We start from the raw sequence: 24,284 nt of genomic DNA on the forward strand, positions 1-24,284 counted from the left end.
GCAGTACACTTCTGCAAGAGGGTATACCCATAATGCTTTGTTACATGAACAGCCAATCAAAAACTGTTTGCACAGCTATGCTGGGGTGCTAAAATACCACTTAAAGATTTTATTGGCAATTTCTTATATATTATTATATAAACATAATCTTGGCAAACCGTTTTGGATAGTTTAGTGTTTCTCCATTTAAATATATAAAACTGAATTTTCATGAGTAGAAAATGGCTGCCTGTGGGTGTAACCAAGATGGCCGCCGAGTGAACTGACTTGCTTGAAAGGATCTCAGAAGTTGCTCTTTCAAAGAAGTTTTAATGGAGATCTCCTTTATGTTTGAGTATCAGTTTTTCTCAGATGTATTTTCTTAGGAAAATAAAAACAGTCAAAAATGAGGCAGATGTTGACATACAGTAAGCGTATACTGAAATAAAACGAATATGGATGGTACAGTTCGTGGTATTTGGTTTTGAAATAATTTTAAGGAAAATGTTTGTGCTCATACTGAGATCTCTTGCTTTTGATGGCAGACTTTAACTTTTAGTAAAGACTTTTTTGTAGAGGAGATCATTTTTTTCACAGGAGAGCAAAAGCTAAAAATGTATTGAGATCGTATTGAGAAAGAACAGCTATTTCATTTGTGACTCCCTATGGGTTATGAAAATCAACTCATGCTGTTGATGCTATTTTTGTGGTTGTGTTTGTCTATTCTGGTTCTCTGTAGGTTCTCAAATTTGTGTGAATCCTTTGATGGAAGTCATGATTTCATTTGCTCTGGTTTATTCTTCTGAACTCGTGAATGTCTGCAGGGCTCTTAAAGAGCAGAAATTATTTTCTCTGAATGATTCTTGAGTTGCTCTTATAATGGACACCTTTCAGAGACTTTTAAAAGATTGAGAAAATGAGCAATTGATAAAACTTCTGTCCTTTTTGTTTTCCATCTTCAGACATGATGATCTGAAGGAGATGCTGGACAGTAATAAAGACTCCCTGAAGCTGGAGGCCATGAAACGCATCGTAGCGGTGAGTAAAACATTATTTTCTTACTCCATATATAAAAAAAAAATACATCATATTTGTCTTATTTTCCAGTACAAATATCTAAACATTTGAGATTCAAAATCACAAATCTTATTTTCTGAAAAATTAATCTAAATTAAGTAAGTTTTTGCTTAAAACAAGAAAAAATCCCTGCCAGTTGGGTGAGAAAAAATAAACTTGTTTTCACTTTGAATAAATGTTATTTTTCCCACCCCACTTGCAAATAAAATTTATTTTTCAGACAAAATACACTGTAAAAAAAAATTACGGTAAAAAACCGTCAGCTTAGGTTGCCAGAACTTTACCGTAAAAAATACAGTAGCAACATAAAAAAAAAAATTTACAATAAAATAACGTATTTCATTAACTGATATAATGTTAATTTACCAACGTAATGAAGTACTAATATCTGTTTTGTACATTTATAATACACTGACAGTCACCAAACACAGTGGTGATAAGAGTCACATGATCAAAGTTCATCACAAGCAGCTTTTCCACAAGCTGAGAAGAACAACACTAACATATAGAAGGTGCACACAGTGTCATTCACACACACACTAAACACCATCATGCATGAAATTTTAAAAATGCAATAAACATTAATTTAACAACATTAGATGTAACATAAAACCCTAATGTACATAACTGATTAGAAAAAAATGAGAAAAACTAAGAAGAAAGTTATTTCAACGAAAATATATTAAATGTGAAGTGTCACGCAGGGTATTGTGGGAATGTCAATTTACGTTTTTTCACTGTAAATTTTACAATGAATTGTTATTTTTCACTTCCAAAAACTGTGAATTTAACGGTATTTTACCGTAAAATTACATTAAATATACCGTTAGATCTATTACAGTTATTCACCGTATATAGTATGGAAACTTTCTATAAACCAATTGATAGTTTTTCACCGCAGCATTTTTACAGTATTTTACTGTTAAAATCACGGCCATTTTTTACAGTGTATTTTTACTGGAAAACAAAAATACCAATTAAGAAAATCATTTTTTGTAGTGCGTACTATTTCCAATTTTTTTGTATGCAGTAAATGCCATAAAACAGAGCACAGTGCACTGGGTAATGTGTCCCACAATGCAATTCTATCAATTTATTTGTCTCATAAGTTGATGTTGTATGATGCACAGTTGGACTGCGAAATTTGAGCTCAGTTTTCATGGATCAATGGCAATAAAGTCCCAGCAGCCCTTCTGAGACATCAGCTTTATTTTTTATTTGTAATGACAAGCTGAACAGAACCAGAAAACAGTCATATACATGGAAAACTGAGTCAGATAAAAAATCTTGATTGTTTAGTGTTTCAGGAAGAGATATTTGGATTCATGTCAGTAATCATGTGACTGTGTAAACAGACAGAAGGCTGTAATCGGGGGCAGTAAACGCCGCTGTTGCTGTGTGTTTCGTGAAGTCTCTCGCTCGTTTGTAACTGTTGCATCAGGTCTGGTTGTGAGTCGGGTGATTTCAGCGAGCGCTTTGGAAGTGGGACAGATATGCAAAATGCGTTTAATATTCATGAGCGGTTTTTAGTGTCTCTGTATTGTGTAGGATTAGATCAGGACTGAAATATTTATCACTCAGAGCTCAGAAGCCACAAACAGCCACCTGATACTGTTTCCATTCACAGAGCACAGGTGGCACCGGCAGCAGGTAGATGATTCTTTCAGGACCGATCCCAACTCAATTGATTCAAATTTGAAGGATCAGGTGATACTGAAGACTGGAGTAATGATGCTGAAAATTCAGCTTTGGAGGAATAAATTGAATTTTAAAATAAGTAGTTCTTTTAAATTGTAATAATATTTCACAATATTACTGTTTTCATACTATATTTTTGATCAAAAAATTGGTGAGAATAAGAGACTTCTTTCAAAAACATTGAGATATCTTACCCTCCCCAAATATATATCTGTCACTGTTTGTGATTTATTTAAAGTCCCCCTGTAGTCAATCATTTTATCCCTTGAAACTCACCAAAATGACATATTTAAATGTTTTATCTTGTGAAAAAGAATTCTTCATGCCTTAAAATAGCTTGAATGTAACTCTACACCCTTGCTTTATTTAATATGCATGGGTCTATGAATATGCTAATTAGCTCCGCCTCCACTCAGCTCAGAGATCCACTCGGTCAACTTACTGAGGTAAACGCTGCACAATGGTATCGCTTTTTACAACATTGGACACATAACGGTAATTAATATGATTAGGCTTGACTATGTTATCAAACAGCTGCTAATAACTCCCTTGCTTCAGAGCGGTCATATTTAATGATATGCTAAAGCCTGCCGGCACGACACCGGCAATTTCATACTGACTTAAAGGGATCATAGCCGGAAATCTCGTCATTAAAGGGGTGGTTCAGTGTTTTTTTCTAGGCTTGATTGTGTTTTTGGGGCAAAGTTTAACATGTCTTAATGCTTCGTTTTTCTAAAATAGCCATATTTTTCATATATTTTACCTTTATTCTACACCTCTGTTTCCATTGTCATTTGAACGACTCGTTTGACTTCCTACTTCTATGAAGCCACTCCCTCCAAAATACGCAATGTGCTCAGATTGGTTAGCTGGCCCAGTGTATCATGATTTGCTGAAGTGTCCGGAAACACCACACCCCTTACCATTAGTTGTTACATTTGCTTCAGTGGAAATGTAAATAATGGCGTCTATATTGCTGTATCAAATTGAGCCCGAATCAGACCCAGATGAAGAGGGTCAAGCAGAATTTCTGCAATCGCGGCTTTTAAAGGACGTTTATGAATGGTATTTCATTTAGTATTTGTGTCAAAGTGTTTAGATGCTGTCACTGCTGTTTGTTAGCTTTCAGTATACAGTTTTATCCTGATTAAAGCTTTACTGTACCTGAATACATGACTGAGTAGTCGCATTTTTGTAAAGGTAGCGTTTAATTTATAGCATGAACAACTGTTTCTCTATGAACATAGAAGTTTGTTGGTGTTTGTTGCACTAGAATTTAGCCAACTGGCTAGCAAAAACGAGTTGCTCTTTGTATATGTCCTTGATGCATTAAAAATAGCAACAGAACTATACATTTAAAAGACATTAAAAGCTTCTGCTTTTAAAGTGGGAACTGCTTCATCTTTCAGTAATAGCTTTTGTGCAAATCCAGCATTGAACTCATGTAGATTTTGGAAGCTGTCTTCAGCGCCGCATCCAGTGTAGAAATTATCACAGATTATAATGGGTTTTATTATCTTTTGACGCGTCGCGTTGCTCGCGTCTGATGTACACAACTCTTCCACTTCCACATGCTGCAACATGGCCTCGCCCACTTTGTTGCGTGTTCCCGGGGGCGTGTTTTGCAGGGTTTATGATGTCACCAACCCGGGAAGAAGCTTGTTGTAGTCCAAACCGGTCATGTTTGTAGGCATTAAACTGCCATAACTTTAAAAGACAATATCTTCGTTTGCATTGAACTTTCAGCGCTGTAGCTTTGCAGATACTGTTTATGCTCAAGCAGCAACATTACACACTAACTAAAGTTAAAAAAGTGAAATCGCATTGAACCAAAAATCACGGTGTGTACTGTAAATAATATAATTATATATACTTAAAATAATGGTGTAAGTATTAAAACAATAAAAATGCAAACAGGACAAAAAAAAAGTGTTTAAAGTTTAAAAACATTTTGAGTCCTCCCTCAACGAAAAAGAAATAAGAATGGGCTTGTCTCCCTCAATGTCTATGGTGGTTATGGCCCTGGTGCGAACTGATATTAGGATAACATTGTAGATCTACCGTTACGTTGTTTTTTGCTCAATATGATGTTAAATGGCAGATCAGTTTGATTGAATATCATACAAGTAAGAGATGTCCTCTGCCCCAAACGAAACCTAAAATACTATGTGGAGGATGCAAGATAATTTAATAATTATAATATGACAAGTATTGACATTATTTGTGTACTCTTCAAAAATTGCTCATGAGAAATTGTCCCCCCAACTGTTACGCCCATGAAAGGCATGGTTCAAATAGACAGAATTTTTATTTTAGGTGAACTGCCCCTTTAAGTGTCCAAAGGTTGTTAAGGTCACGGTATAAGTGAATCAAACCATATCCATATCTAAACATTGCCCTGTTTATGTGTGTTGTCCTTGTCCCACAGATGATCGCCCGGGGGAAGAACGCATCAGATCTCTTCCCTGCAGTGGTGAAGAACGTGGCCTGTAAGAACATCGAGGTGAGCGAGACAGGAAGCGGCTAGGAGCTTACAGGATGTCAGCTTTTCTGGGTGTTATTAAACTTTAATCTTGTGTTAATATACCATGGCAACGTGGTTTTGCTCATGAGTCACTGTGAGCTCAAGTGCTGAGTCATAAAAACACATTAAACACCACATCAGAGCTCTATTCGCCCCTTTATATGTGTGTTTTTTCTCTCAGGTGAAGAAGCTGGTGTATGTGTATCTCGTGCGCTATGCCGAAGAACAGCAGGATCTCGCCCTGTTGTCCATTTCCACTTTCCAGAGAGGACTGAAGGTCCTAAAACACACACAAACACATTATTCAGGGTCTAAAACATATTGCTTCATCCTGGCAAAACCCCATGATCTCTTTCACAATATCAAGACCATAACAAAAGGCTGCAGCTTACTTGCTATTAAAAGTGCATACTTTTCTTTTGAGTATGTTTTAAAACTACTGCCTATTTACTTAATGCTGCTGTTTATCACCATGTTTTCAATTCAGTTATGTAAAAATATAAAATAATTATTTTTTATATTATAAAATATGTATTAAAAATTTATATTTATGTTTTTTTAATCAGTTTTTCAAGACTTTTATTGCAAAATAAACCCCAAGGTCAAGTTGACGCAGTAGTTCTCAATAAATAAAATTATTTTCATTGTAACCCCCGATTCAGGACCCCAACCAGCTGATCCGTGCGAGCGCTCTGCGTGTGCTGTCCAGCATCAGAGTGACCATCATCGTGCCCATCATGATGTTAGCCATCAAAGAGGCAGCGTCTGACATGTCTCCATATGTCCGCAAGACCGCAGCTCATGCCATACCCAAACTACACAGGTACAATAAAACAAGTGTCTTGTTGGCCTGTAAGTAACTACCTGCTCATTTAGCTAATAATGCTTTCAATTAAGCTGCCATTCAAAAGCATGAATTTTTTTTACATATTTTTGAAACAAGCCTCTTATGCTCACCAAGGCTGCATTTATTTGATTACAAATACAGTAATAATAACAGTTAAAATGTGAATTATTTTTATAGTTTAAAAGGACTGCTTTTGAATATATGATAAAATATAATTTATTCCTGTGATGCAAAGCTGAATTTTCAGCATCATTACTCCAGTCTTCAGTGTCACATGATCCTTCAGAAATCATTCTAATATGCTGATTTGCTGCTCAAGAAACATTTCTGATTATTATCAATGTTGAAAACAGTTGTGCTGCATAATAATTGTTTAAACCATGACATTTTTTTTAATTGTTTGATATAAACAATTTTGAAAATGACTTTTAGTTAATTTTGATCGATTTAATGCATTATTGCTGAATAAAAATATTCATATCTTTAAAAAAAAAACTTACTGACCCCAAAGTTTTGAAGAGTAGAGTATGTAAAAGTGTCTTAATTTTTTTTTGAAATATTATAAATATTTATTATATAAATAATATAAAAATGCCTTATTATATAATAAATAAATTATATATTTTATATAGATATAAATTATGATAAAAATGTATATATAAACCTTATTATATTCTATTATTCTGTTTTATTTATTATTATGTTATTATACATATTTTAGTGCTATCAAATGAATAATAGTGATTAATTGCATAAAAAATTTAAGTTTGTGTTTACATAATAATACATATTATATGTGTGTGTGTGTTGTGTAGAATTGTTAAGTATATATAAATACACATGCAGGCCTGTATATATTTAAAAAAATATATTTATATATAATATAAATTATATAACTATACACTCTAAAAAATGCTGGGTTAAAAATAACCCGAGTTGGGTTGAAAATGGACAAACCCAGCAATTGGGTTGTTTTAACCCAGTGGTTGGGTTAAATGTTTGCCCAACGTGCTGGGTTGTTTTATTTAACTCAACTGTTGTATAAAAATTACTGTATTGCTTGCTTAAAATGAACCCAAAATATGCTGGAAATTAACATTTATCAACATGTTTAATAAATGAGCATTTATTAATAAGATAATGAATAATTAACAATAAACATTTATTAAATTGCTTATTAATATATGTACACCTTTTGATTATTATTGTTGCTTCTAGTAATTATGTGTCTGATTTTTAATTTCTCACCTATTTTGGATTCATTTTAAGCCAGCCATATAGTCATTTTTAATCAGTAGTTGGGTTAAATAAAACTACCCAGCAGGGTAACAACCCAATTGCTGGGTTTGTCCATTTTCAACCCAACTTGGGTTGTTTTTAACCAAACATTTTACACAGTATATACATGCAAATATTTCTTAAATATTCTATAATATATATGTATGTGTGTGTATTTAAATATACATAATAATTATACACAGTACACACACGTATATTATGTAAACACAAACTTTTATTTTGGATGTGATTAATTGCGATTAAGCATGTAACAAAATGTAATCAGTTTCCAGAGGGTGATCAAGAACCTTAAATGTTCCACTAGCGGCTGATGGTCATTTTCTCTCTCTTTCATTCAGTCTGGACCCAGAACAGAAAGATCAGCTGATTGAAGTCATCGAGAAGCTGCTGGCTGATAAAACCACAGTGAGTGACAGAATCATTTCCGGTCAGTCCTGACATATCATCATCATTTCTAATGTGCTCTTACACATGCTGTGTGTGTGTGTGTGTGTGTGTGTAGCTGGTAGCAGGCAGTGTGGTGATGGCGTTTGAGGAAGTGTGCCCGGACCGCATTGATCTGATCCATAAAAACTACCGTAAGCTGTGTAACCTGTTGATTGACGTGGAGGAGTGGGGTCAGGTGGTCATCATCAACATGCTTACGCGCTACGCCAGAACGCAGTTCCTCAACCCCAACATCAACGTGAGTATTGTGTGTGTGTTTTTTGATTTAATGATCAGTAAAAGATCTTTTTTAGGTTTTTTTTTTGTTTATTGTATCTTCATTTCAAAGTACAAATGTCACAGCAGCCTTACGCAATGTTGCGAACCGTCCCTTTGCGCCATCTGGTGGTGATTTCACGAACAAGCGTTACATATCACTGGGTTGTATTTAACGCTGTGGCCTCACAGCTTCTTTACACGTGGCGGTAATAGGCATTTTGTTTGACTATCTACTGTAATTACATATTATATACGCAGGAGTCTCTGTTAGAGGAGAGCGGCGAGAAGGCATTCTACGCCTCTGATGATGAGGAGGAAGAGGAAGATAAGAAAGCCGAGGCGGCCGCACTACCGAAGAGGAAGCCGTACGTGATGGACCCCGATCACAGACTCTTACTGAGGAACACCAAACCTCTGCTGCAGAGCCGCAATGCTGCCGTGAGTCACATACACGCGCAATTCTTCCTCCTTTTGCTCGACTACAAATGAATTATTGTTTAGAAACAGAATTATTTTTTAAATGATTATTTAGGCAAAATTTTGAATTTAACCCTCTGTTGCTGTTCGCATGGTGGTCAAAAGTGACCAAATTTTTATTTTAATGAAATGAATGTACTATATTTTAGTTCGATAATGTTTTTTTATTTATTATATATATTGTATTTTAAGGAGATTTTATGTTACTATATGCTATTTATGGAATAGTTATGATCCATTTATTTACCTGTTAATCACTTTTTGAGCAAAAATGTGAAACTAAAAAAAATTATAGAAGTTTACTATTATGAGTTTAGTTTACTATTATAAGTATATAAGTTTACTATTATGAAAAATGCGCAAAAATATTATTTTTTAATTTTATAATAAATACATATTTTTCAAAACATAGTTGCGTTCCAAATTTGAGGTTGATATCTCCAAAAATGAGCTTTCAGTAAAATGTTGTTTTGGCGCAGTACCAAAAGTTTCCACTAGATGTAATTTGTCTCCCATTCATTTCCAGTGCTCCCATTTTTGAACACGAACAATGCAAGTGTGACTATTTTTTCAGGACCATTTAACCTTTTTCAGCCTTTTCAACCTTCCATTTGTTTTTGTTTTTTTTTAGTTCAGTATCAATTTTTCAAAATAATAATAATTATATATTTTTATTATAATTCTTACATTCATGGCTATTTTATTTTAAATAAATTTGGAATTATTAAAATGTATCTTTGTTTAATATCATTTTTTTCCAATTATTCGGTTAGTTTCTGTTGTTAATAAGTTTTTTTTTTTTTTTTTTTTTAATTTGTTTCTGAATTATTAAAATATAAATTAGTTTAGTGTCAGGTATTTCTACCATTATGTTTTAACACTTGTCCTCATAAAGTAGCATTAGTTTTTAACATTTCTTACAGTCTCCTTCATTTGACAAAGTGAAGCTGAAGCTGATTTACCAGCATTGAGACAATGAGACCTTTTCACACATGACCTCTACACAGAAAAACGGTGTTCATTCAGCCGTAACCGTAATGAATATCTCTCTGTCTCTGTAGGTGGTGATGGCAGTAGCTCAGTTGTACTTCCATTTGGCTCCAAAAGCAGAGGTGGGCGTCATCGCTAAGGCTTTGGTCAGGTTAATGCGCAGCCACAGGTGAGTAATCAATCGCGTGCTAATGAAACATAAACACACACACACCAGCTCTGAGACAAACAGGTCATCGGCATTAGTCAGTGCAGGTAAATTGGCACTGGATGATGACTCTGAAGTTCTCACGCAGCAGACAGACAGCAAACATCATCCATCATTCACACTTAGCACTCCAATTAGCTTCTTTTTGAAAATGTAATTTTCCCTCTCAAATACACATGAAGGTTTTTGAATTATAAACCTGTTGTGTCACTGATGTTTCCCGTGTGATTTGTGTCTCTGTAGCGAAGTGCAGTATGTCGTGCTTCAGAACGTCGCCACGATGTCCATCAAGAGACGGGTAAGTGATTCACATGTAATGGACATGCGTCACATTGATTAAATATTTAAACTGAAAACCTCCATGTTGTGCTTTTTATACAATCAGTGGTTTGTCCTTGATAGATTTAAGAGTTTTAAAAGCTTTTCTGTAACAGAATATTCTATTCTTCTGCATAATAGAATAGAACAATTCTATCAGTATTAAAGAATGTTTTTATACAGAAGGTATGCAAGCATTTAGATGAATGCTTTTGAGCTTCATTATGCTGTGTGTTTGTCTTTTAGGGCATGTTTGAGCCGTATCTGAAGAGTTTTTATATCCGCTCCACAGATCCCACGCAGATCAAAATCCTCAAGGTGAACAGACACGTTTGTTTTGATGAGAAAAACTATGCACAGATATTATGTTATGAAATGATTTCACTAAAGAATCTTGCTTCAGATATTTTGAGTGTTTTAAAGCTGGACTGATGATTTTATCTGCTCTTATTAACACAGCTGGAGGTTTTGACTAATTTGGCTAATGAGACGAACATCTCCACTATCCTGAGAGAATTTCAGGTACCATTTTACATCTTCTTATTATGGTTTAAGACTATAAAACATGATATAATGTAACATTAGATGAGTCAAGTTTGATGACAAACTTTGAAGTTGACTTGAAAAAGACAGACCAGAAATTTTGAAAACATTTTAAAAGCTTGAAGTTTTAAAAGTTTTCGGTTTAAAGTTTAAAGTAGCTTTAAAATTTGAATGTTTTGAAGTTAATAAACTCAATCACAAAACAGATGAACATGTTGCTAGCATTAATTAGCAGGATGCTAACATATTTTAACATGTTTTAGCATGAATTATCATGAAATAACATGATGTTAGCCTGTTTTAAGACACTGCTAACATGAATTACCATGCTGTTAACATTTTTTAAACATTGCTAGCATGAATTAGCATGTTGCTATCATGTTTTAGCTTGCTGTTACTATGAAGTAATATGTTGCTAGCATTATTTTAACACATTGATAGCATGAATTAGTGTGTTGTCTATCATGTTGTTAACATGTCACTAGCATGAATTAGCATTTTAACATGTTGCTAGCATGTTTTAACACATTCCTAGTGTGAATTAGCGTGTTTGCTATCATGATTTAACATTTTAGCATGTTGTTAACATGTCACTAGCATGAATTAGCATTTTAGCATGTTTGCTAGCATGTTTTAACACTTTGCTAACACGAATTAACATGTTGTGAACATGATTTAACATTTTTCTAGCATGTATTAACACTTGTAGCATGAATTAGATGTTGCTAGCGAGATTTAGCATGTTTTTGCTAGCATGTTTTAACACACTGTTAACATGAATTACCATGCTGTTAGCATTTTTTAAACATTGCTACCATGTTTTAATATGTTGTTAGCGTGAATTAGCATTTCACTAGAATATTTAGCATGTTGCTAGCATATTTAACACATTGGTAGCGTGAATTAGCATGTCACTAGAATATTTAGCATGTTGCTAGCATATTTAACACATTGGTAGCGTGAATTAGCATGTCACTAGAATATTTAGCATGTTGCTAACACAAATTAGCATGTTGCGAACATGATTAACATGTTACCATGATTTAACATTTTGTTAGCATGTATTAACACTTGTAGCATGATTTAGCATTTTGCTAGCATTTCACTAGCGTGATTTAGCATTTTGCTCGTGTGATTTAACACACTGCTAGCATGAGTTACCATGTTGTTAACATGATTTTTGCATTTTGTTAACATGTTTAAACATAAAATTTACTGTTATCCAGTATATTATGAATAGAGATAATTACGTATTTCTCTATTTGTGTTCTAGACGTATATTAAGAGCATGGATAAGGATTTCGTGGCGGCCAGCATTCAGGCCATTGGTCGCTGTGCTACAAACATTGGTGAGGTCAGAGACACCTGTCTGAACGGCCTCGTACAGCTGCTCTCCAACAGAGACGGTGAGAGCGTGTGTTCGCACATGACGCAAACATCTACAGAATGCAACAGAACTGATTTAATGCCCAGGCTATCATTAATTATCTATAAAGTGAGCGCCGTTCTGATGTCAGAAGAGGTTCTTATCAGAGCTTCTGACATACAAATGTTGCCATAAATATGCTTGAAATCCATCCATCACATGCTTTAAAAAACAGAGATATGCAATGCAGTAGCCAAAGATGTGATAATGTTGAGTCATATTTAGTGTGTGTGTTGTATAACACTGGTGTTTGTGTTTTCAGAGCTGGTTGTGGCTGAATCAGTGGTGGTGATCAAAAAGCTTCTGCAGATGCAGCCTGAACAGCACAGTGACATCATCAAACACATGGCCAAACTCATCGATAATATCCAGGTAGCGTTCTGATCCGAACTACCCACTTTCACATTTCAGACTGTCTCCATAGTCCTCAATATACGTCTGTGCATCAGGTGCCGATGGCCAGAGCGAGCATCCTGTGGCTGATCGGCGAGTACTGCGAGCACGTCCCCAAAATCTCCCCCGACGTCCTGAGAAAGATGGCCAAAACGTTCACCAATGAGGAGGACATCGTCAAGCTGCAGATTATCAATTTGGCTGCCAAACTGTACCTTACTAACTCGAAACAGGTAAGAGGATGAGCATATTTGGCTGTGGCCAGTCTCACAAACAAGCAGTGTTCTTTTATTGAATATCCTGAATTTTTATATTTCAGTTTTTAATTAAATTTGTAAATGTGTTTTTATTACTTTTTGAGATAAACTAGCATTGAAACTGCATTCTGTTTACTGCTGTTCAACATGCTAGGATAAATAATGCAACACACATTAGCAGTAAGCAAGCTAATTTGCATTATGCAACATAATGAAACTCATAAATGAAAGTAAACAATAAAAATAAATTGGCAGCAGCATTAATTGTACACACTGAGGTTTTCACATTAAAAATACATTAAAAGCCAGTTTAAGGCATTTGAATACATCCAGATAACCGATGTTGTGCAAAATTGTGTTTAAAGATAGTTTAAGCTTTATGGAAACCCCTGAAATTATGTTAAAAAAGGCTGAAAGACATTGTGGTGGTACACAGGACATTATAGGACTGAATGAAAACCTAGGGACATGACTAAAATGTGTATTTTATCTAAAATATTATGGATTTTTTTTTAATTCTCTAAAGCATAGATAGGATATGGAGCCACACAATGCACAAACAATTTCTGAAGTATTTTATTCTTTATATCTCTGGAAAGTGTAGTGTTAGAAAGCGAGGACAGGTAACAAATACAAAGTTCTCTCATGAAACTCTAGATGGCACAGGCTGATATGTCCTTAACTCAATCTGCTTGCAATCACATCGTTCTCTATAGGGAACAGCTGATTGGTTCCTGCTGTATCAGTAGCCAATGAGCTCACTGCTCAACCTTCAAATACTTTGTCAACATTTACTGCAGCACACTTTCTGCCAAGACCAAACAGCAGCAGCAGCAGCAGCAATGACATCAACAGCAGCAGCAATCAACATCAGCAGCAGCAATAACATCAGCAGAAGCGCAGCAGATCTATTCTGCTAAGACCAAACATCAGCAGCAGCAGCAGCAATAACCAACAGTAGCAACAGCAAAAGCAAAAATAACCATCAGCAGCAGCATAACAGCAGCAGCGTAGCAGATCTATTCCGCCAAGACCAAACATCAGCAGCAGCAATAACATCAGCAGCAGCAAAAGCAGCAATAACCATCAGCAGCATGAAAATCAGCAAAAACTATCAGCAGCAGCATAACAGCAGCAGCAGCGTAGCAGATCTATTCCACCAAAACCAAACATCAGCAGCAGCAATAACCAACAGTAGAAACAGCAAAAGCAAAAATAACCATCAGCAGCAGCATAACAGCAGCAGCAGCGTAGCAGATCTATTCCTCCAAGACCAAACAGCAGCAGCAATAACATCAGCAGCAGGAAAAGCAGCAAAAACTATCAGCAGCAGCATAACAGCAGCAGCGTAGCAGATCTATTCCGCCAAGACCAAACATCAGCAGCAGCAATAACCAACAGTAGCAACAGCAAAAGCAAAAATAACCATCAGCAGCAGCAGCGTAGCAGATCTATTCCTCCAAGACCAAACAGCAGCAGCAATAACATTAGCAGCAGCAAAAGCAGCAATAACCATCAGCAGCAGCAGCGTAGCAGATCTATTCCTCCAAGACCAAACAGCAGCAGCAATAACATCAGCAGCAGCAAAAGCAGCAATAACCATCAGCAGCATGAAAATCAGCAAAAACTATCAGCAGCAGCATAACAGCAGCAGCAGCGTAGCAGATCTATTCCACCAAAACCAAACATCAGCAGCAGCAATAACCAACAGTAGAAACAGCAAAAGCAAAAATAACCATCAGCAGCAGCATAACAGCAGCAGTGTAGCAGATCTATTCCACCAAGAGCAAATAGCAGTAGCAGCAGCAAAAGCAGTAATAACCATCAGCAGCAGCAGCGTAGCAGATCTATTCCGCCAAGACCAAACATCAGCAGCAGCAATAACCAACAGCAGCAACAGCAAAAGCAAAAATAACCATCAGCAGCAGCATAACAGCAGCAGCGTAGCAGATCTATTCCACCAAGACCAAACAGCAGCAGCAATAACAGCAACAGCAGCAATTATCAACAGCAGCAGCAATAATCAACAGCAGCAACAGCAATAACCAACAGCAGCGTAGCAGATCTTTTCCACCAAGACCAAACAGCAGCAGCAATAACATCAGCAGCGGCAATAACCATCAGCAGCAGCAAAAGCAGCAATAACCATCAGCAGCAGCATAACAGCAGCAGCGTAGCAGATCTATTCCACCTAGAGCAAATAGCAGCAGCAAAAGCAGTAATAACCATCAGCAGCAGCAGCAGCAGCAGCATAGCAGATCTATTCCGCCAAGACCAAACATCAGCAGCAGCAATAACCAATAGCAGCAACAGCAAAAATAACCATCAGCAGCAGCATAACAGCAGCAGCGTAGCAGATCTATTCCACCAAGACCAAACAGCAGCAGCAGCAATAACATCAGCAGCAGCAAAAGCAGCAATAACCATCATCAGCAGCATAACAACAGCAGCGTAGCAGATCTTTTCCGCCAAGACCAAACATTAGCAGCAGCAATAACCAACAGTAGAAACAGCAAAAGCAAAAATAACCGTCAGCAGCAGCATAACAGCAGCAGCAGCGTAGCAGATCTATTCCGCCAAGACCAAACAGCAGCAGCAGCAATAACATCAGTAGCAGCAAAAGCAGCAATAACCATCAGCAGCAGCTTAACAGCAGCAGCGTAGCAGATCTATTCCACCTAGAGCAAATAGCAGCAGCAAAAGCAGCAATAACCATCAGCAGCAGCAGCGTAGCAGATCTATTCCACCAAGAGCAAACAGCAGCGATAACATCAGCAGCAGCAATAACCAACAACAGCAGCAGCTTAGCAGATCTATTCCACATATCAACATTGCCATACCCATTACCATGCCAAATACTCTGCAAGTTGTCATGACAGAAATGTTTTATTTCAGTGTTTCAGTGTTCTGGCTGAATTTTTTATTTTATTTATTTATTTTATATTATTTCAGTTAAAATTTATTTTATTTCAAGTAACGAAAATGTGTTTTTATGGTTTTAGTTTTAGTACACTGTAATAACCCTGCATCAGAGCATCATTCTGGATGAAAGCTGGAGAGACCCAACAGGAGTCATTGTTAAATCAAGCGAGACAACTTCTGTCTGCATGTCATATCATTTAGACACACACAAGTAACATTGCCTGTCAGGCATGAAACTCCCGAGACAAATTAAATTTTCCTTCTCTTTTCTGTCTTTCAGACTAAACTGTTGACGCAGTATGTACTGAACCTGGCAAAATATGATCAAAACTATGACATCAGAGATCGGGCCCGCTTTATACGCCAACTAATTGTTCCCACTGATAAGAGCGGCGCTCTCAACAAATACGCCAAGAAGCTTTTCCTTGCACTTAAGCCCGCCCCCGTCCTGGAGTCTCCATTTAAAGGTACCGCCATATTTCATTGCTCAGAGGTTGCTCGTTCATAGCTCACAAGACTTAAAGGGATCTCATTTGTGATTTTTCTTCGTATCTTTGCAGACAGAGATCACTTCCAGCTGGGGTCACTGTCTCATCTGCTGAACGCTAAAGCCGCCGGATACCAGGAGCTGCCCGACTGGCCCGAATCAGCGCCTGACCCGTCCGTGCGCAACGTGGAGGTGAAGGATTCTGTGTGTGCAGGGAGAACAGTTCTGACAGAGGCAGGGCCAGAGGGCGCAGGGGTGCTTCACCTACAGACCACCAGAGGGAGCTCCAACATGCAAGACCTCCCAAAGAAACACCCCAAAGCACTGACAAAAAAACATGCTACTCTCAATCACTTTTATATCGCTCACTCTCCTCGCTCATTAGCATAACTCCACCCTCATAACGCATTAATCACACACTCTGCATTTCAATGGGGTGGGAGCTACTCATCCTGCAGTCCTGTTGGTGTCAGGTTCCAGAAGTAAAAATCCCATTCATTTTCGCCATAATGGAATTGATTTTTAATGATAACTTGAAAATCTTTAAAGGTAGACCGTGAAGTCCTGATGAGAAACTACATTACCCATGATTCTGCAGAGAAATCTCTGCCAATCAGAGAATCGCACCAAAACACTTGAACTTTTTTGCTTCAATTTAAAGTTTGTAATGTTGTGATTCACCTCATAGCTGGTTGGTTTATTTCAATGCTTTTATCTCTTAAATGAAGACTTTTTTTAAAATCTCTATGAGAAAAATGAATGGGACAAAAACTTCCGGGACAAATGCCACTGAAAAATTGGTTGGGCACTGTATTAACAGCGTGTCACAGATGATCCTGATAGATTCCTTCGAGCAGAAACGATTAAAAACAAAATTCTAGAATTCAAATGCTAGAATTGTGGTTCTAGAATTTTCTTTTCAATCAATGAGAGTTCTAGAACAGACACACCCACATGCCACTCCTTCCTGATTAATATTCCATGATCAAATCTACATATGCATGAGGTCTGCACCACACACTGATCAGTCAGGGTCTTGACTCCAGCTTCAGGTTTTTGTCAGCATAATCATGTTTGTTATTTCATGAAGCACTCATCATCATTTACTGCAGATTTCTCATCTTATAGATGGGTGTGTTTTTGGTTATATCCCTTCTGATGTTCATCCACATCCTCTTTTTGACAGTCTGTCTGTCTCTTTATGTTCCTGCCCACCATATTATGCAGCAGGAAGAGGTCATAGACACCAGTGAGGGCCGAATCGGTCTCCTTGGAGACTGGAGAGAGGTGCACACAAGAGTGCAGTGGCTTCTCTCTCTGTCCTCTATGTAGTCGGGCCATCCAGCTCGACCTTACTATACTAAAGTGTGTTTTTGTGCCTTAAATCTGCTGACCTCATTTCCTGCCATGCAAACCATCACACAAAACCTTCATATTAATGTTGCACTTCCATTACTGTGACACCAAATACTCAGCAAAGCATTAAAACTTCACCCTAATACAGATTTGTTATTGACATATTGAGTATATGATTAGAAACCTTCTGAAAACTCTAAACAAAGGGGTGAATTCACTAAACAGCCACTTTTGCGAGCGATATTTTAACACGAATAACTGTTATTTACACATGAGCCTACAGAGTTCTAGAGATGTTTGTGAGCATTTTACATGATGGAGAAATAAATAGCAATATAACAGTGACTTTCTGCATTTTAAAGAACCGTTTAGGGTGCCTGAATAACAGAGGTGTAGTGATATTATACCATCCCAACACAATCTCATGGCAATTCGTAACTATTTTACATTTTCACTAATTGGGGACGAATTTGTACACTGTAAAACCCAATAAGTTATGGTAACTCAAACCTTTTGAGGAAACCGATTGCCGTAAATCATTTAAGTTTTAAAACCAATAAGTAAACTCATATAAATTGAGTTAAATTCACTTATATTTTAGTGTTGTTTAGTTAATCATTATATTAAACTCAACTTAAAGGGTCACCCAAAAATGAAAACTCTGTCATTTATTACTCACCCTCATGTCTACACCCATATGACCTTCATTCATCTTCAGAACACAAATTAAGATATTTTTGTTGTAATCCGATGGCTCAGTGAGACCTCCATTGACAGCAAGATAATTAAAACTTTCAGATGCCCAGAAAGCTACTAAAGACGTATTTAAAACAGATCATGTGGTTCAACCTTAATGTTATGAAGTGACAAGGATACTTTTTTGCAGCAAAAAAACTAAATAATGAGTTTATTCAATAATATCTAGTGATGGGTGATTTCAAAACACTGCTTCATGAAGCTTCAAAGCTTCAAGGCTTCGTTACCTCAGAAGTGTTTCGAAATTTCAATGGTTCATTACTGGGGGGGGGGCGTGACTTTGGCAGTTTGATACCACTGATTCAAAATAAAAGCTTCGAAGCTTCATGAAGCAGTGTTTTGAAATCGTCCATCACTAGATATTGTTGAATAAAGTCGTTATTTTGGCGCACAAAAAGTATTCTCGTCGCTTCATACCATTAAGGTTGAACCACTGTAGTCACATGAACTGTTTTAAATATGTCTTTAGTAGCTTTCTGGAAATTGAAAGTGTTAATTATCTTACTGGCAATGCAGGCCTCACCGAGCCATCGGATTTCATCAAAAATATCTTAATTTGTGTTCTGAAGATGAACGAAGGTCTTACGAGTATGGAACGACATGAGGGTGAGTAATTAATGACCAAATTTTCATTTTTCGGTGAACTAACACTTTAACAAATATGAACTCGTTTGTATGTTTTTGTACGATCTACTTACGCCCCAGTGGCGTTTAGGTTTATGGGTGTGGTTACGTACTTACTTTTTATGATTCGTATGATTCACATAGTACGAATTCATATGAAATCGCCACCTCTTAAAACATTTTCCTGTGAGATTGGGTTGACCGTCCCAGTAGAGTATGTCAATTAGCGCTAATCTGCTGCATTTGTTACTATCTATAGCACTTAGAAATTACTGAAAAGAATGTGAATTGTGCTGTGCAGATTGCTTTCAGCATTAAATTTGTGGGCGTGTTTACGATGTTACCAAATTTGCATAGTGAATCAAGTGATGAATGTAAATAACGCTATTTATTATTAGTGAATTCCCCCCTAAAGGCCCATTCTTACCAAGAACGATAACTATAACGATAACGATAACTATATTAGGGTCCACACCAATGGACGATAATGTCCTGTTTATTATAAGCGTGCACTGCTTATGTCATTTGCTGCTTTTGCACTTTTTAAACTTCTGATTGGCTGTCATTGTTTTAATTGTTCATCAGCCGGAAAAAAATAGTTCTGAAAGTGATTCCAACGACAGTGTTTTTCTGTGTCGTTATCGCTATACATATCGCTGTACACGCTACTCTCATAGAGTTAGAACGATTATTAAAACTTTATAGTTATAGTTATGGTCCTTGGTGTGAACGGGCCTTAAACACTTTCAGTTGCTTTGACTGAAGCTGTTAGCGAAATATGGACGTGAAACGCATCCAAATATACATGCTAATCTGTTGACAAGTGCAACCTGAATCCTTGTGTGTACTTTTTAAATCTTTTTCTTTCTTTTCTGTTCTGTTCTGTTCTTTTCTTTCCTCTTCTTCTGGCCATCTCACAGCATCATTCTTGCGTTTCTTTTTATTCTTTCCTGTTTGCCAGGTTATTAGGCTGCTCGAAAGAGTCACCACTTTAACCAGCGTGAGTCTGTCAGTCACCCTTAGCGTCAGACCCAAAGAGCTTTTGCCACCAGCCTAGCGTAGCGTCTGTACTGTGCTAGATCAGCCTTTCCCTTTCCTTCAGCCCTTGCTCTGGGATTAAAGACCAGAATCCTCAAAAAAACACCTCAGAAATGGCCTACAGCACTGATGCTAGTTGCTAATCGCTAATTTATGCTCTAAACATCAGTTAAAACATGCTAATTCTAGTTTAAAGTCAAATTGATCTTGGGTAATTCAGTGCTGGAGGTCTTTGGGGGTCTTTTTTAGGATGTGATTTCTTTAATTATACGTCTTAGTGTACACAGCAAGAATGAAAGTGGCCATGAATGCACAACCTTCCCTGCTGTAGACACCAAACGCTGAGCGGAGAGAGTTGCAGGTCTCAGAAATGTAATTATATTAATTTATGAGTGTAAACGAAGACGTTTGCTGCTTGTAAAGAGGCATTCATGGCCGTTATATGAACCTCTCTCTCTCTCTCTCTCTCTCTGATTAGGTTCTCCAGATGTATTTGAGCTGATTTTGATGGTGCTTTGCGACTCTTTTGCAGATTCCAGATTGGAGCAAATGCACAAGCCGAAAGGATCGTAAGGAGAAGAAAGCAGAGAAACCATTCTACTCGGACTCTGAAGGAGAATCTGGCCCGACCGAATCAGCAGATAGCGGTAAAATTTATTAGCTATATAGGAAGATACACAGAGTCTGATGTTAGCATATTGCTAAGCTAATGTCTTAATACTGTCATAGCCAAAAAAAAAAACTACACTATTGGGTGAAATAGAGCATGTTGCTAAGCTAACAGCTACATATGCTAATAAGCACAAAAAATACAAATAGAAAATACACATTATAATTAGATTCTTATGGAAGCTTGTTTCTGCCACTGAATAGAAATTAAAAAGGTAATTACGACTTTTAATCACACAATTCTGCCTTTATAACTCAATTGCGACTTTATATCACACAATTCTGATTTTATATCACACAATTGTGACTTTAAATAGCACAATTCTGACTATATCTCACAATTGCGATTATATCACACAATTGTGACTTTAAATCGCACAATTCTGACTTTATAACTCACAATTGCGACTATATCTCATAATTACAACTTTATATCACACAATTCTGATTTTATATCACACAATTGTGACTTTAAATCACACAATTCTGACTTTATAACTCACAATTACAACTTTATATCACACAATTCTGATTTTATATCACACAATTGTGACTTTAAATCGCACAATTCTGACTTTATAACTCACAATTGCGACTATATCTCATAATTACAACTTTATATCACACAATTCTGATTTTATATCACACAATTGTGACTTTAAATCACACAATTCTGACTTTATAACTCACAATTACAACTTTATATCACACAATTCTGATTTTATATCACACAATTGTGACTTTAAATCACACAATTCTGACTTTATAACTCACAATTACAACTTTATATCACACAATTCTGATTTTATATCACACAATTGTGACTTTAAATCGCACAATTCTGACTATATCTCACAATTGCGACTATATCTCATAATTACAACTTTATATCACACAATTCTGATTTTATATCTCACAATTCTGACTTTAAATCGCACAATTCTGACTTTATATCTCACAATTGTGACTTTAAATCGCACAATTCTGACTTTATAACTCACAATTTTTGAGTTTATATCTATCAGTTCTTTTCATTAGTGAATAAAAATGTTCCAATCTTTGTGTCGTTTTAAATGAAAAAATTAATTGAACTCACCACAATACCAAGCTTGGTCAGTGCTACATAATAATATTGATTGATGCTCGCTCTCTTGGCAGAATCAGACTCGGGCAGCAGGTCAGAAAGCGCTAGCGGCAGTGATGAAAGCGGCTCCGGTTCAGAGAGCGAAGAGAGTGGAGAAGAGACCGAGTCTGAGGAGGAAGAGGAAGATGAGGTGGAAGAAAAGAAAAAAAAGAAAAGACTGGACAAGACCAAAGCAAAGAAGCCAGTGGAGGAGAGTGCAGAGAGGTACGCCATCCTCAGATCTACTCCATTATCTGAAGTTTGTTGCTCCAAATGTCTCATGTTTTGCTCCATCATGCCACAGTGAACAGAGCAGCGGCGCTGAGGACAGGAAACGAGGCAGGAAGGCAGGGAAGAATCAGAAAAGTGCTTCAGAGTCAGAGAGCGAATCAGAGAGCAGCGAATCTGAGGAGTCGTCAGAAGAGGAGTCAGGGGAGGAGTCTGAATCTGACACTGACATCAGGAAAAAGAAGGTTGGACTAGTTCCAAATGGGATACTAACTTACTATTTAGTGAACACTGTGCAGTGTATATCATATTGTGATAATAAATTAAAGTTTATTATCTGATATTAAACATTTCTAAAAGTAGAATGCTACTGTTGTCACATAAATTCAGACAAGGTGTTAATAAACACTGCTATTTGATGTTATTTCCCTGTAGATGAGAGTTCACGCATGTATTTTTCTCATTTCGCTCAGACGCCCGTATCAAAACAACCTCCCAAACAATCCAAAAAAGAGAGCAAGAAGGAGACACAAGAAATGTCTTTGTTGGATCTGGATGACTGTGAGTAAGACATACAAGACCAAATACTCAAATGCTTGAATGTAAAATCATCTCTCTCTCTCTCTCTCTCTCTCAGTTGAACCAGCCCCAACATCAGCTCCAGTGACTCCGAGTAACTTCCTGTCCAGTAGTCTGGTTTCTGATCTAGAGGGTTTATCACTGACTGACACTATTCTGGCACCTACAGTGAGTTTTGGGGCAAAAGTACAATCATAAATTGCAGTAAACGTAATATACAGCAGAAATATTGTCTCAATCTAGGGTGTTTTCATTATAGTCTGTAGGAAAAATAGTAGTTTTCCCTTTTTTCATTTTTTCACTTTTTATTATTTTCAGAATACAGTTGTAAACAAACTTTTATTTTGGATTAATCCTTCGACAGCACTAAAATAAAATGTTTTCTGTTTTCTTATAGACCATTGCACCTTCTGGTTCGATAAAGATGTATGAGCTCTTGCATCGTATAACGGGCGAGGGTCTTGCGGTCGAGTACTGTTTCAGCCGGCAGCCCTTCAGTCCAGACCCCAACATGGTGGCCGTCCAGATCCAATTCACCAACAACACCAACTCCGAGACCAAAAACCTGCATATCGAGGAGCCCAAGCTGCAGTCCGGCATGAGGATCCGAGAGTTCTCTGAGATAGGTATGCAGCCCAGCACAGTACAAGTTCTTCTGCATGAGCTTCAAGTTTATTTTTGTTCTATTTGCGTTGTTCTTTCAGAGGTGTTAGCAGCAGGTGACTCGGTTACCGTGGTGATAGGCATAGATTTCTGTGATTCTACGCAAGCAGCAAACTTCCAGCTGTGGTGAGTGTTTAAGAGGAGCTAAATGATGCTCTTCTGTTTCCTGATGTCCACTTATGATAATGTTAGTCAAGGTGTCTTAAACTTAGAATTTAACATATTTCTATATGCAAATTACCTTCATTATGATTGGTTCAGTTCTTTGAATCCAATTCCTATGGAAGCTTGTTTCCGCCACTAAATAAAAAATAAAAAAGGTAATTGTGATCTCACAATTCTGACTTTTTTCTCACAATTGCAAGTTTACATCTCGAGATTATGCGAGAAATAAACTTAGAATTGCGAGTTAATGTCAGAATTTCGAGATATAAACAACTGCAAGTTATGCACGTCCTGATATTGCTGAGTTGCAACATATTTTGTTGATCCTGGAACAACATTCTAGTCTGAAAATTTAGTCTTAACCCTATTCCTACCCCTAAACCTAACCCTACCCATAAGTTATCCCAAAAATCAGAGGGAAATGATAGATGAATAACACTGATGTAGAAGCACCAATTCATGATTTTAAGCCTAAACTTGACATAATCTGTAAACTTGTCCCTCAAATCTGATTGGTTGATTTGAATGTTGTTCCAGGATCAACAAAAATGTTGACTCAGGAACATGTTGAACTCAGCAATATCAGGTTATGCGCGAGGCATAAAGTCAGAATCGTATGTAATAAACTCACAGTCGCGACTTTATAACTCGCAATTATAATGTTATAATGTCAGAATTATGAGATATAAACTCAAAATTGCGAGTTATGTCAGAATTATGAGATATAAACTCAAAATTGCAAATTATAATGTCAGAATTATGAGCTATAAACTCAAAATTGCGAGTTATAATGTCAGAATTATGAGATATAAACAATTGCGAGTTATAATGTCAGAATTATGAGATATAAACTCAAAATTGCGAGTTATGTCAGAATTATGAGATATAAACTCAAAATTGCAAATTATAATGTCAGAATTATGAGCTATAAAC

General features: G+C 36.7%; 1 protein-coding gene across 10 annotated transcripts in view; it reads left to right on the forward strand.

Moving 5' to 3' along the window:
- Nucleotides 1–24,284, forward strand: part of LOC137015278 (AP-3 complex subunit beta-2) — a 46,153-nt gene that overhangs the window by 15,568 nt on the left and 6,301 nt on the right. For 6 of the 10 annotated variants that reach the window (XM_067380133.1, XM_067380127.1, XM_067380130.1 and 3 more), the window contains exons 2-25: nucleotides 942–1,017; nucleotides 5,183–5,257; nucleotides 5,460–5,555; nucleotides 5,941–6,101; nucleotides 7,763–7,829; nucleotides 7,927–8,109; nucleotides 8,388–8,567; nucleotides 9,668–9,765; nucleotides 10,048–10,102; nucleotides 10,369–10,440; nucleotides 10,582–10,644; nucleotides 11,939–12,071; nucleotides 12,354–12,463; nucleotides 12,541–12,717; nucleotides 15,944–16,130; nucleotides 16,224–16,342; nucleotides 19,848–19,886; nucleotides 20,457–20,571; nucleotides 21,752–21,941; nucleotides 22,021–22,189; nucleotides 22,418–22,505; nucleotides 22,582–22,691; nucleotides 22,921–23,149; nucleotides 23,228–23,312. In XM_067380133.1, the coding sequence (XP_067236234.1) occupies nucleotides 942–1,017; nucleotides 5,183–5,257; nucleotides 5,460–5,555; nucleotides 5,941–6,101; nucleotides 7,763–7,829; nucleotides 7,927–8,109; nucleotides 8,388–8,567; nucleotides 9,668–9,765; nucleotides 10,048–10,102; nucleotides 10,369–10,440; nucleotides 10,582–10,644; nucleotides 11,939–12,071; nucleotides 12,354–12,463; nucleotides 12,541–12,717; nucleotides 15,944–16,130; nucleotides 16,224–16,342; nucleotides 19,848–19,886; nucleotides 20,457–20,571; nucleotides 21,752–21,941; nucleotides 22,021–22,189; nucleotides 22,418–22,505; nucleotides 22,582–22,691; nucleotides 22,921–23,149; nucleotides 23,228–23,312 (2,877 nt within the window). Of the gene's footprint in view, nucleotides 1–941; nucleotides 1,018–5,182; nucleotides 5,258–5,459; nucleotides 5,556–5,940; nucleotides 6,102–7,762; nucleotides 7,830–7,926; nucleotides 8,110–8,387; nucleotides 8,568–9,667; nucleotides 9,766–10,047; nucleotides 10,103–10,368; nucleotides 10,441–10,581; nucleotides 10,645–11,938; nucleotides 12,072–12,353; nucleotides 12,464–12,540; nucleotides 12,718–15,943; nucleotides 16,131–16,223; nucleotides 16,355–19,847; nucleotides 19,887–20,456; nucleotides 20,572–21,751; nucleotides 21,942–22,020; nucleotides 22,190–22,417; nucleotides 22,506–22,581; nucleotides 22,692–22,920; nucleotides 23,150–23,227; nucleotides 23,313–24,284 lie in introns of all 10 variants that reach the window. The other 4 variants (XM_067380134.1, XM_067380137.1, XM_067380129.1 and 1 more) reach the window with 2 other exon arrangements.

This window comes from Chanodichthys erythropterus, chromosome 24 (genome assembly GCF_024489055.1).
Source record: "Chanodichthys erythropterus isolate Z2021 chromosome 24, ASM2448905v1, whole genome shotgun sequence".
Taxonomy (NCBI): Eukaryota; Metazoa; Chordata; class Actinopteri; order Cypriniformes; family Xenocyprididae; genus Chanodichthys; species Chanodichthys erythropterus.